The 14117-nt window shown below is 40.0% G+C and overlaps 1 protein-coding gene across 2 annotated transcripts in view; it reads left to right on the forward strand.

Annotated features, from left to right (window-relative positions):
* LOC129726804 (SPEG neighbor protein-like) overlaps positions 1 to 14117 on the forward strand; it is a 224920-nt gene that overhangs the window by 137512 nt on the left and 73291 nt on the right. For both annotated transcript variants that reach the window (XM_055683924.1, XM_055683923.1), the window contains 3 exons: positions 9302 to 9376; positions 9735 to 9967; positions 11009 to 11125. In XM_055683924.1, coding sequence (XP_055539899.1) covers positions 9331 to 9376; positions 9735 to 9967; positions 11009 to 11125 — 396 coding nt within the window. In that variant the 5' untranslated portion in view covers positions 9302 to 9330. The remainder of the gene's footprint in view (positions 1 to 9301; positions 9377 to 9734; positions 9968 to 11008; positions 11126 to 14117) is intronic.

Here is a 14117-nt window from a genome sequence, read left to right on the forward strand (position 1 = left end):
AGAGGCGCAACCACCTTTGTGAGGGACGTTGTTTTGATGTCCTTCATTTGTGCTGAAATTTTCCGCGTTTGTTTGTCTACTCAAGGTAGGAAGTTTTGCAAAATTTCAATGTTTTTCATTAAGAATGGTAGTGTGAGGTTGATACTGTATTCTCTGTAACCTCTTCCGCTCACGTACTTAGTCTTCGAAACGTTTATAGCCAATCCAATTCGTCCGGCTTCAGCCCTCAGTCTGTTGAACGTCTCCGTCTTTATCTAAAGAGTTTGTTCGAGGATGTCGATTTACAGCTTCTAAAGTGATATCAAATAGCAAACACGATAGTCCTTCAATTCGCCCTAACCCTCTTCCACATTCGAAGGGACTCGAAAATGTCCCTGAAAGTCGAACTACGCACATCATCCGATCCCTGCACGACTTGACCAACCGTGTCAGTTTATCCGGAAAACTGTAATCGTGCATAATCTGTCACAACTGATCTCGATTGGTTGTGTCGTACGCTAGTTTACCGTCATTGAACAGATGGTGCGTGGGTACATCATATTGACGGCATTCCTGCAGGACCAGCCGTACCGCGAATATATGATATATGGTGGCACGACATCCATGAGGCTCCCAAATTTAAAGAAAAAAAATGAACGGTAGTTGCAACAATCAAGCTTGTCACCCTCATTTTAGATGGGGCTCACGGTATTCTCCGTTACTCCGGTACTACCTCATCCTCAGCAACTCAGCCAGTGCTTCGCTACCGAGTTCAACAGCTCGCTGAAGAATGGGTTAGCTGCAGCTGCTTTGTTGTTTTTCAGCCGGCCAATTTCCTTTTTAAGCTCCTGGAGGTCAGAATTGTAATTCTGTCATCATCCGCACGTACACCGAGATCTACTACCACTTCGTCGTCGACCTCTACTAAATCGTCGTATTGCTGCTCCCATTTTAGATCACCTCATATCTGCTCGTGAGAAGGTTACCAGCCAGGTCCCCGACATACCCTTGTGGAACTACTACCGAACGAATTAGAGATGTCCAGCTTATTCTGTCTAGGGCAACCGATCTCCAATCACCTCATACACCAGCAGATCGTGCATCTTCTACCACTGCGCACATTCACCGAGTGCGCAGTTCTATTCGAAGGTCTCTTACTGGATCTCTGCTGAATACAGTTTTGGCGGCTCTTTCGGCAGGCATTCTAACCACAGTTCCAGCCCACTGAAGCCTGCCCCACTTTATTAAAGCAAAGCCTTGGTGCTACATTCAGTATCGGAATTCGACCTTCTGTTTTACTATACACAGACTTCGCAGCCGACTGTTAAGTGTACAGGACAATTGCGGGGCTAGCGCTACGATCTTACTGACACTAACAGTCTCTTCCTAGCCGGGACTCGAACATACGACGACTGGTTTGTTAGGCCAGCATCGTACCTCGAGACCAGCTGGGAGCCTCGCTTTATTACCTTCACTATATAATCATGCTTGTATACCTGGTACAACTCGTGATTAAGCATCTGCACTACACTCCATCTTCCAATTTACCGCTAAGTATCGATCGCAGAGCTTTACGCCCATGCTTCATGTTTGTAAGGGACAACCGGAAGGATCAGCGTTTTATACAGCGCTAGTTCAGTGCGAGTTTGCAAACTACGGGACCTTAGCTGGTTTCGTAGTCCATAGAAGGCCCTGTTCGTAGCTGCATTTCGTCGTTTCATTTCGAGGTTCATATCGTTGTCACACAAGCGTCACAAACGATTTCATCAACCAATTCAATTCGTTCCCCATCAATTTCCACTTCAGCACCAAGACCACCGTACACTAAGGAAAAACTGAAGAAGAAAAGAAAAAAGGAGAACAATTGTGAGTTTTCGGAACAATTTTTCTTTCGGGACATCTGGAAAACGACCATTTTCAAAATAACTTCACTCTGTTACATTTTTCTCTCTAAAGGGGATAGGGTAGCATAAGAAAAGCCAGTAACAACATAACAGACAGACAGCACCAGAAAACCCATAGTAAAATAAAGTACAGGCGGCAAATTATAATTACACTCCAAAAAGCACGCCTTCTGTGTCTCTACGTTTTAGTCTCTCTACCCGTCACCGCTTTAACTTCACTCAGCGAAAACCATACCGGCCACTGTTCTTAATAAGGTACCTATAAATAATAAATGCGGAAAATAAACGAGGATGATGACTCATTTAGAGCTCCGAGTATCAGCATGATCTGATGGATGGCACGATACACTACCGTTTCAAGAATAACTGTCCCAGCGTTTATAAGGTTTCACTAGAATATGGGACAGACAGCGTACTCTGCAGCCACTCCTTCAGTTGATAACCGTTGGGTGCTCAATCATATCTTCCTCGTTATTTGGGAATTCAATAGTTTCAACAGCAGGTCTTGGATACTAAGGATAGTGAGCAGAGTCAACGTTTTGTCTTTTGAGCGAACTTATGTCTATAATGTCTGCAAAGTACCGAACTTTGATCATAACATGGTCGACCTGTCTTCCCATTTGGGTGCCTCCGGGTGCATATTAGACTATTCTGGTATGCAAAATAGGTGCCCCCAGTTCTACCTCCGGTTGCAGCAAAATTGATAAGCCTCAGGATATTGTTGTTCGTAGTAGTTCGTAGACTATCTCAGCTGGTCTCGATGCTGGCCTTACAGGCCAGGTCGTAGGTTCGAGTCTCGGCTCGGGAGAGATTGTTAGTGTCAGTAGGACCGTAGCGCTCTCCGCAATTGTTCTGTACACTTAACAGTTGACTGCGAAGTCTGTGTATAATAAACAGAAGGTCGAGTTCCGAATCGGAATGTAGCACCAACCCAGGCAAGGAAGTAGTTCGTAGTGTGGAGTAGAAGGGGGCCATCCACATACCACGTGAACAGTTTTTTTTTGGGGGGGGGGTTGGCTAATGTCCACGGTCCATACAATTTTTTTAGAATTTATATGGACAGTTGTCCACGGAGGGGGAGGGGGAGGGTCAAAATCGTTAAAAATCTGTCCGAGTGGTATGTGGATGGCCCCAAGTTTTGATGACTTTGATCTTGTCGTGTTCTAGCTACTCATTGTATGTGAGCTTATAGAACTTCTCTTTCCCGTCGGTGGTAGATAACCATAATAGGGTCTGAAGTGACACATTCACTAATCGATAGCAGGCTTGTCGTTTTTCCACAGAGAATCACTAGCGCGTATATGAACATTTGTCACTGCGGAAACTAGTGGGCCAAGTGACGCACTTGCTTGAAGAGAGCAGCGAATTATGTGTATTTTAGGAGCTTGAAGAAAGCAGCGAATCGTGTGTATTTTAGGAGCATGAAAAAAACTCCGCGGTGGAATCTTGAATACCTCGCCAGAAAAATAATAATCTGGTGTGAACTTTACACGAAAGGACATTACGCTCAATAATTACACAACAGAGTCTACTGCAGTGCTTTTACTGTATGTCTCTAAGCATCTTTCCGATCAGGGGAGCATTTCTGTAAGAAAGTAGATCGTGTTGTTTGGGGGGTTAAGCTAAAGATATATATACAGTTGAAAAGTTTCTCAGGGAAAAGAATTTTTTCTTAAATCGGTCCCGAATTTGTTTGTTTTCTTCAATTAGTCATGACAATACCAGGCTTGTTGTAAAGAAGAAACTGTTTTTTTTATTTGTGCTCAATCAAAAACTATTTAAAAACTACAATTGTCTAGAATCGGCTCAATCACGTGGCGATTCTATATTCATATCCAGTTTTTCAAAGCTGTAAACGCAAAATCGATTATAACGTACAAATGTCCGCATAAAAAACGCGTCTATTCTAAAATCTACATGAACATATTTAATAATGACAATTTTTTTCGACTTTAAAAAAAGACTTCCTCTTTCATCGCACATTCTTCTTCTTTATATCCGACTCTTTTCTAAACGATCAAATATTTTCGAATGTTGTTATGACGTCTTCAGCAAAATTGATGGGTATCTGCATCTTTTAGTGCTATGAAATTTGTGATTATTCTCCCTAAAAGTGAGACGCAAAATCTATTTTTCTTGTTTCATCGAGATAGATATTGATGTCTTTGGTAAAGTTATAGGTTAAACAATTGCGACCAACTTTGCCGAAGACACGAAATTTGTATCTCTTACTCAAATTGACTTGAAGAGTTTTTATTAGGAATAGACCTGTCACAACACATTTTACAATGAAACATATTCTTTTCTTATTTCTAGGCCTTCGCTATGTTCTACAAAGTTGTTAGTAGCATCAATATACACAAGTGTCTGGAAGATGCTATATTCGTATTGTGTAAAATACTATAAGTTATGGACCTTTTTATTTTTTTTTGTCATAGCTCAAATCACTGTATCTTCCTTAAGGGGCTGTTAGATACAGATTCGGTAGTCAGCACATGAAGATATAACAATAGAACTTTCAAACGCTGGTTGTTTCGCTAATCCACGACTTTCTGCTAAGAAATTTGGTTCATAACTATGACCATTATTTTTATCTCATGTGGTAGTCTCAGATTTGATATACTTTTTATATTTATTACAACCTGAATAATTTTAATTTTCAGTATTTTCTGATTATTGATTCGAATTTGAATGAAAATCGATCTTTCGAATTTCATTCACGACAGGATTCTAAAGTTGTGTTTCCCATGAAAAATTCGAGCTCAATCGGATTTCGGGAAGCAGAGCCTCGAAGCGGTCAAAAATCTAGGTTTTTGGCCGATAAAAAAATGCGTAAGAAACTGGAAACGGTTTTTCGATTCCAAATATCTTGGTAATTCATTAAACGTCGAGATTTTGTATTACCCAGTATTTTTTCTAAAACTTAGATTTTCTCTGATTCAGTGAAGGTTCGTGCTGGAAGAGTCGCTTGTGTGTTCTGGTGTAGCTCGAGTCCCCCAGCGCAAGTTTTCATGCTCCTGAGAAAATTTGTAACGGAAAACAATATTCCTTGAAATTCAATTTTTTTCAAAGATTTTTTTTATGAAATAACATCAGATCTCGACGTATCATGCATTTCTAAGAGATTTGCTATGAAACACAATTTGGATTTCGACAACTTCAATAATTACTCTTGTGCATTCTTTCGTTGGATAAAATAGTGAGACTTTCACGACTTCACGAGCTGCAAGCAATGACGCAGCGGCAGTGGCTAAATAAGATGATCAAGTCAATTTTTCGGCGAATCGTGCCGTGGCGGTGGTAATGGCCCTTAATGGACCTTCAAAAATGTTTGCGGGACCTGTTTTCCCAAGCAAAAAGACCTCCTTGGAGTTCAATAAGCAACATATCAAAAATTGGTTGAATTTCATTAACGAGTACAAGTGGCGCAGGGGGCCTAAAGACCAAATGCGGAACAAAAGCAATTTTCAAACAAAACATATACTCATATAGGTAAACATATGATTTTGTGAACTTAAGGACATAAATTGTGTCCGTTTTGCGTTAAATTTAACCGTTTTTGAGATATTCGCAATTTCAGTGTACACTCTTGCTATCTAGGGGTTTGTGATTATAAGGAAATGCAAAAGGTGCCTGTATAAGTGAACACGTTATACCCTCCAATATGTTCTTACAATAGACATCATTGTTCGTCCGAAAAAAAGAGCAAAAGAGAAAGAAAGAGGATTGGAAAAGGGAAAATATGAAACGTCAAATGCTTGTATTGCTTTTATCTAATTTGAAGAAGCTAGTAAATTTCAAGCATTTGACGTTTCATATTTTCCCTTTTCCAATTCTGTTTCTTTCTCTTTTGCTCTCTTTTCGGAGGAACAATGATGTCTATTGTAAGAATATATTCAAGAATATGACGTATCTACTTATACAGGCACCTTCCACATTTCCTTATAATCATATAACCCAAAATTGCAAGAGCGTACAATAAAATTGCGAATATCTCAAAAACGGTTATATTTAACGTAAAACGGACAAAGTTTATGTTCCAAAGAGTCACAAAATCACAAGTTTACCTATATAGGTATATGTTTTGTTTGAAAATTGCTTTCGTTTCAAATTTGATCTTCAGACCCTCTACTGAACCCCAAGGAGGTCTTTTTGCCTGGGAAAACAGGTCCCGCGAACATTTTTGAAAATAAGCCCCACCCTACTATCTCACTAAGGATGGCAACGACTGGCAGGGCACTTCGTATTTCGCTCCCCTCACGAAGGAAGTAAGATCCGAGGTGAAGTTCATTTCACACACAAAGTTCCCAAAGTAGGAGCAGCAGTGGCTGACAGCCAACAAGAAGGAGATTTAAAAGGCGCTTTTCTTCTGCGCTTGACTGGCAGTGAACGGAGGTATCTGTAGTACGAAGTGCCTGCCGGAAGTTGCGTCGCTCATCAGAAAATACCATGAGAGCGAAGACGCGGTACTCTGGCCGGTTTTGTAGTCGGTCCACTACTCGAAGCGTTGGAGGAGCTGAAGCGGCTGAATATCGATGTGGTACCCAAGTCGGCGAACTATCGCAGAATCCCCCAAAATTTGCTTATACATTCCATTGGCACACTATTGTTGATGCTGTGTCAGTATTTCGAAAAAAAAAGGCCAGGTATCAGTAGATCCCGCCCTGGCATCGCCTCTGTTACCCATGAACCTTCCCTGTTCCTTACTACCCACTCAGAAAAATAGTGTAACGCCGGCCCTCGACGTCGACGACACTTTACCGAGGTTTGTCGAGGTGCTGTTACAATGGCTAGTTTCAAATGTTACTACTCAGTGTTAACCAATAAAGCCTACATGGGGAATCCCTTTTTGAAAGTACTTAATCTCGAAATGAACGCATGTCAGCGTCACTTTCGCAAAACTCGCACACCGCTCTCTAGAAGCAGAAGCAATCAAGTCAATCGTACCATAGATTGAACATTCGATTGTAGTACAATACTAAGATGCTATAAGCGATCTGCAGCAGAATTCCAAAAGTTTTGGCGAAGCGAAAGAATAATTATTGAATCCCAGCAAAGAGTTTTCTAGATGAAAAATCCACTATCGATCCATTGAATAAATGTGAATTGTTTTGTTTGTGAATTGTTCATTTTTCTACCGTTTTCGATTCAACTGCTGCTACTACAAATAATATCACAATAAACATGTTTTTGGATGACGTTCTTGAGATAACCAAAACGTCGTTACTGAAGGCAGCGAAACGGTTGAAAATATCTAATGCTACTGATAGTATTCATGCTATTGTATTGCATGAAAGAAATGCATCGCATGAAAGAAATGCATGAGTGAGTTTTCCAATCTACTAGCAAAAACATTGAATTGGTCTTTTGAACAAGGCAAATTTCCAGCTCTTTGGAAAAACTCGCATTTTTCTCCGATTAGAAAAAAAAAGAAAAAAGACAAGATGTTGGTAACTGTCGTGGCATAACATCACTAAGCGCCTGTTCGAAAGTATTTAAAATGATTCTCAGTAATTCCCTGCCGTTTTACCCAAAAAGCATCATCATTTATCTTGGTCATTTTGTGACAACCAGCTTGCTTTGTTTCTCTCCGGACTGTATCGTTTATATTGAAAATGAAAAGCAGGTGTATGCTGTCTACACAGATTTAAAAGCAGCATTTGATAAAATTGATCATCGAATATTACTCCACAAACTCGCTAGAATGGGTATACTGGAGAGCTGGTTAAATGATTGCAATCGTACCTAAGTGTCAAACTTATATCCTACACATCTCGGAGATTTACAAACACTTCCGCGTTCCTTCAAGTCCGTCCTGAAAGAGAATGTAAAATGTTCTATGCTGATCATCTAAAGATTTTTGTGACCGTTTACAAATTTTCCGACTGCCAAAAGCTGCAAGAGCAGTTAGATATTTTTGAGGATTGATGTCAGAAAAACTTAATGCCTATCAGTGTTCAAAATGTGCCGAGATTTTATTTGATCGACGTAGTAATCGCTTATAAGCTACTTATACAATCGGACGTACACCTCTAGCTCGTGTTAATGAAATTAATGAGCTAGGACTAGGTACTACTTGATGATAAGTTGACAGTTGTCAAGTTGTCAGCTAGGATTTCTTATGAAGGTATTTAAAGATTTCACTAGTGTTCATTGCCTGAAATCGTTACATTCGATTGTGGAATCGTCATCCATAGTGGGGGCACCATACCAGACAACTTGCATTGATAGGATTGAGAGGCTACAAAAGCGTTTTGTTAGTTTCGCACTCCGTAGACTTCCTTTGACAGACATGTTGAATCTTCCTCCATACCGTTGTAATCTGTTGAGAATTATTTCTCTGGAACGTAGAAGAAAAATACAGCAGGCAATATGGTTGCTGCTAAAGTGATTTTTGAAGGAATCGACTGCCCGACTCTTTTATGCAAGTTTTCTTTGAATGCTCCTGATCGATTTCAACGCAACGTTCCATCGCTCTGTTTTTGGATGTTTTAAACAAACCTCAAGAATTATCCGTACCTTTAACAAAACTTGCCAACTGTTTGGTTTCGGATGTACCTCTAGTATTACAAACAGAAATTACTGTCAGCTCGCTTGATGTGTTTAGGAACGCTTCGCCTTTTTTCATACCGCAGCGAAATATGTCACTACAACATACACGCATCTACCTTAGTGCCTTCCGTGCACTCTCCGGACAACACAAAATATCGTAGGCAACGATATTTTTCTCTCGTACGGAGGCAGTACGGCGGCAATCCGGCGCTGGTCTCGGCACGGCGCTTTAGTGTGAATATATACTACATATATCAGTAGTTGGTCTCCTTAATTAGGAATGGTTCATAATTATTAATTATTATAATTATTATAATTATAGTTATAATTATAATTATAATATTTAGTTGTTCCAGGAAAAAATCCGACACGAAATGGTTTTATGTTTATGTAACAAAATTATTCAAGCCTCTCTCAAACCATTAATCTTAATCTTTAACACGGTGGTGTACGCAATAGCGGCGGCGGGGGTTTCATTGCGATGAGGTACGGTCATGCGGTTGCTCAGCGTGAATGAAGTTCAAATCGTTTGTTACATATTATTGGTGATAATTGGCTCTCTAGTGTGAATGAAAACATGAAATTCTATATAATTTCGGGTTTCGAGTTATACTGCTCTCAGAGGTCACTAGTCGACGCAATGTCCCTGGAATATTACCGTTGGGATTTGGCTACAATAGGAACAAGTTTCACCAGTGATACATTTTGTGCCATTTTTGTTCTACAGCATAAGTAAAAGCTGTGTCGTTGCAACTATTGCATTATATAAAAAGCTCAAACATGTCGACTTTCTCAAACATTTGTTTTACTATAAAACACATCTAACTGCATCTAATTATTTCCCTCTCGATATTTTCTCATTTCAGAACATGGATCGCCCGCACATTTAGAAACTATGAGGCACATAGTGGTAATGATGGTTTTTCTGAACATCAACTACGGTAAGCTCTGCTGTTATTTTCACTGCCTTCCCAAATGGTTTTTCGTTTTTTGTTTAATCCCACTCTTGTGTTTTTTTTCGTCAGTCAGAAAAAAATGCATCATCAATTCTGCCAGCAGTAATCCAATTACAAAGCAAGATTGATGATACAATTTTCTGCGTCAACTGTAGTAGCGGCTATGTGTGGAACGAAAAGCCATAATCAATTTCAAGAGGAAATCTGATGTTTTTCACTTCCACCCGGAATGTATGTGCCTTCTTCCTTCACTCCAACAAAAGCAGCTCAACCGGAAAATGTAATTAATTTCGGATCAATCGTTTTTCATTTTCCGCCACGCCCTTTGGTCCCACGTTTGAAGGCATTACCTCCACCTCGCAGACAGTCGACATCGACGAGCCACACACGTACACACCACCGAAGCACTACTTCCAGACGTCGTCCTTCGATGAGGCCGACCTGGACGATGACGTCGTGAAAAACCCCCTGGACCGGGGGCCGTACTTTGACATCTCGGCGTCGAGGAATGTGACGGCGCTGGTCGGCAACACGGCCTATCTCAACTGCCGGGTTCGGAATCTTGGCAACCGAACGGTAAGTGCTCCGGCTCATTAGGGATTCTGTTGATTGATTGTGGAGATAAGATTCCAGCCATGGGGCGGAAGAAACAGCATTTTCGTTTTCTCTCCTACCTGTCGGGCACAATGAAGAAGTCAAATGAATGGAGGTGTCTCTTTGCACTCCCATAACAGACACACCGCAGTGTACACGTGTAGCCAATTTATTGAGTTGGTTTTTTTTTATCTCATTGGTTGTTTAAGGAGAAATGAATAGTGTATGTACATTTCTTGTTGTGTTGAAAACTACCTGGACAAGTATTGCAAGTCATCAGGAACGAAAAGTGAATGGTGTCTGTGAATAGCTGGTGATTTGCAGCAGAACCTTTTGAGAGCAGACGTTGAACTGGCAGTCAACTGCTGACCTTTGACCCAGTAGATTAAAAGCCTGATAATCATCATAACAAGAAAGTATTTGATTATGAATTAACGGACACAGTTTCATGAATGCTGTGGATATTTTTCAATGCTTCAAAATCATTCAGAATTAAACGTTGAATAAAAAAATAAATGATTGAGGTTATTGTTTCAGTTATTCTTACACAAAAAAGTTGCTGACAATTTTTGACGAAACTTTCCAACCCAGTCGTGATTATTTATTCAGAAAATAGTTTATTGCTTTTTTTTATATCAACATGTCCCCGGTAGGTTTTTTAATTACGAATAACTGAATAGAAATAAAAACAATCAAATTTCTAGAGAAGTAGAACATACACTCCTGAAAATTAATTTCGGGCGGTTTTCTTTGTGCTCGAACGGTGCCCGAACGAGGTTACGGAAAATTCATTGAAATCGTTATCGACCGTGACACGCTCGTGACATATTCACGTTCAGCCGATTATGGCATTGCAATTAGCGTCAATGCAGAGCCCTCTTTCAATTCATGGCTGTCAATAAATCACAGTCCAGAGGATAAATTAATCTCATTTACACCGTTTTATTGTGCCGGGGTTGATTTTTTATTAATCTATTTTCTCATCTTTCACTCGTTCGCTTGCTCCTCTCGTTTCGCTGACAGGTATCATGGATCCGACATCGGGACCTGCACCTGCTCACGGTCGGCAAGGCCACCTACACTTCGGACCAGAGGTACCAGAGTGTACATAATCCTGCCCTGGACGATTGGTCCCTAAAGGTAAGTCTGGCGCTGCTCTGAGCTTCACGTGCCTCCGCTTGGGCGGCCTTCGTCATTGCGAGCTGTTTATGATAATCTAAAATCAAATTACGAAACTTTTTCCACGCCTCCTGCTGCATCCCTAGTTCCCTATGAGAGCGGTAAATGAAGCACCCACTGAAGCCATTAGTCGATGATTGAGTGAATGTTTAGTTAATAATTTTATCATTGTGTCGGAAGGATGACTTTTACGTCCATGGGCTGTCCAGCAGTCACTCTACACCGTGCCAACGCTAGCAGATGTAATTGAAACGACGTAATTGATACATCCTGGTGCAAGTCCCCTCCCACCATTTCTCATAATGTTGTACTATGTTGCTTATTATATCTGTCCTGCCTGCGAAAATTACAAAGTGTTTAGATTGACTCTGCATGGGGCAGCACAATTTTCATTGGATAGCTTTTTTGACGACACTGCATCAAAACTGCTGACTGCAGCTGTAATCGAATAAGAATAATTGTGTGAATTCGAGGTTTGATAACAATGTGGTCAAAATTTTAATATGCCTGTGCCTGGTGCTTTGTAATCGATTGAAAGGGAGTAAAATGAGTATTGCGGAGCCTCGTGGTAAATGGTTTGTTAAACAATACAGTGTACGTGGTTTAATATGCACCAAAACCGGAAAACAATTAAACGTTCCACCGATATTGAACTTTTTGATGAAACGTTCCACTCTAATTCAATTTATAGATTTTCGGAAATAATTACTCACAAACCACCTCATAAATTAAAAAATAAATTTTATGATTGCTCTATTTTCCAAATTTTCATTGAACTGATGGTAAAAAACAAAACCAGTTGATGAATTTGAAGCATTCTTAAGCGTTCTCTCCCGAGAGAATTGAAATTCTCGACCAAAACATGATTTGGATGTTATAAAAACCAACGATGCGGTGAGAAATAGTATTTTGCCAAAAAGTTTAATAAAATTATCCCCATTAGATTAGATTTGATTAGAGACCGCGGGTCCCCCTGCATCTTTACGAGTATCACAGGATAGGATTTGTAATAATATAAAAATTCACGCATATGAGCAATTCTCGCTGAAACCGTCCCACTAGTGACATGAGGTCTTTCAAATAGGATATTTTTATGTCTAAATGATTGAAAGTAGCGAAAAAATGAGAAAACCACTTTGGTTAGTTCATATTGATGGACCCCTCAGGCACAAATCGGTTAAACGGTTTTTACAAAAATTGATTTTTGAGCAATTCTTGACCTTTTTATTGATTGATTTCTCTTGAATTTGTCATTGAACCCCTACAACCAACACATCGTTTTCAAGAAGAAAGATAGAGCTTTCATTTGAAGCAGAAAAAAATTGGCCGCCATCTTGGATCTCGTCGCCATCTTGGATTTCATCAGGAAAACGTGTTTTTGAGCAAGTTCGCAACCACCGATTTTGAATTTGAAATCACCATTGGAAAGCTGAGAAAAAATGCTTTAAGATACATTCAAAATATAAGGTGAGCATTGAGGTTATCTTGTCATTCTGGTCACGTTTCAAAACCGAGCTTCAAACAGTTCAACACATGACGCGCGTCCAATATCAAATCATGCTGAGCCTGTGGTGTGTGTCTGTGTGTAGAGTATATTAGGGGCCATCCATGTTCCACGTGGACAGATTTTTAAGGATTTTGTTACCCTCCCTCCCTTCCCCTCCCCCACAACTTCTCATATAAATTCTCAAAATTTTGTATGGACTGTGGAAATCACACAGACCCCCATCCCAAAAGTTGTCCACGTGGAGTGTGGATGGCCCAATGCCTGTGTGACTTTGGGTCTGTTCACAAATTGCGTTGTGGTCCCCGTGGTTCTGTGGTTGGTGATGTCGGTTGGCTAGCTCTCCCACACGGTTGTGATATCGGGCTCGATTCCCGAGCGAGTCGAGGATCTTTTCGAGCTGGAAATTTTCTTGACACAGCACTGGGGCACGGTGTATCGTTGTACTTATCCTACACATGCAAAAATGTGCCAAAAACAATATCGATAACGAATTCTCTCAACTAATCTAGTTGATCGAGACCGCTATTAGCCCCTAGCGTGCGATATTGTTTTTTTGTGGAACATGGATGGCCCCTAATATACTCTACACACAGACACACACCACAGGCTCAGCATGATTTGATATTGGACGCGCGTCATGTGTTGAACTGTTTGAAGCTCGATTTTGAAAAGTGACCAGAATGACAAGATAACCTCAATGCTCACCTAATATTTTGAATGTATCTTAAAGCATTTTTTCTCAGCTTTCCAATGGTGATTTCAAATTCAAAATCGGTGGTTGCGAACTTGCTCAAAAACACGTTTTTCTGATGAAATCCAAGATGGCGGCCAATTTTTTTCAACTTCAAATAAAAGCTCTATCTTTCCTCTTGAAAACGATGTGTTGGTTGCAGGGGGTTCAATGACAAATTCAAGAGAAATCAATCAATAAAAATGTCAAGAATTGCTCAAAAATCAATTTTTGTAAAAACCGTTTAACCGATTTGTGCCCGAGGGGTCCATCAATTTGAACTAACCAGAGTGGTTTGCTCATTTTTTCGCTACTTTCAATCATTTAGACATAAAAATATCCTTTTTGAAAGACCTCATGTCACTAGTGGGACGGTTTCAGCGAGAATTGCTCATATATCGAGATGGCATGACAAAATATTTTTTTTTTTAATTCTTTTACCACCAATATTTAGTGGTTAATTTGTGAGTTCGAAATCCAATTTGTGGTAATTTGTGGTTGAGTGGTTTCCGAGAAATTTTCAAAAAACTGAGTCAAGCCATCTTGAAACATGATTTTGCTTCAAATGAATCGGACAACGATGATTTATACATCAATCAAAAGCTCTTAATTTGTGGTTCACGAAAATGTAATTTTAAGGTCATAATTACTAGTGTTTGTACAGAAATTTGTGTTTTATTATACACGGAGTTCTACGTTTTGTTTATTTGTTGTTT

This window comes from Wyeomyia smithii, chromosome 3 (genome assembly GCF_029784165.1).
Source record: "Wyeomyia smithii strain HCP4-BCI-WySm-NY-G18 chromosome 3, ASM2978416v1, whole genome shotgun sequence".
Taxonomy (NCBI): Eukaryota; Metazoa; Arthropoda; class Insecta; order Diptera; family Culicidae; genus Wyeomyia; species Wyeomyia smithii.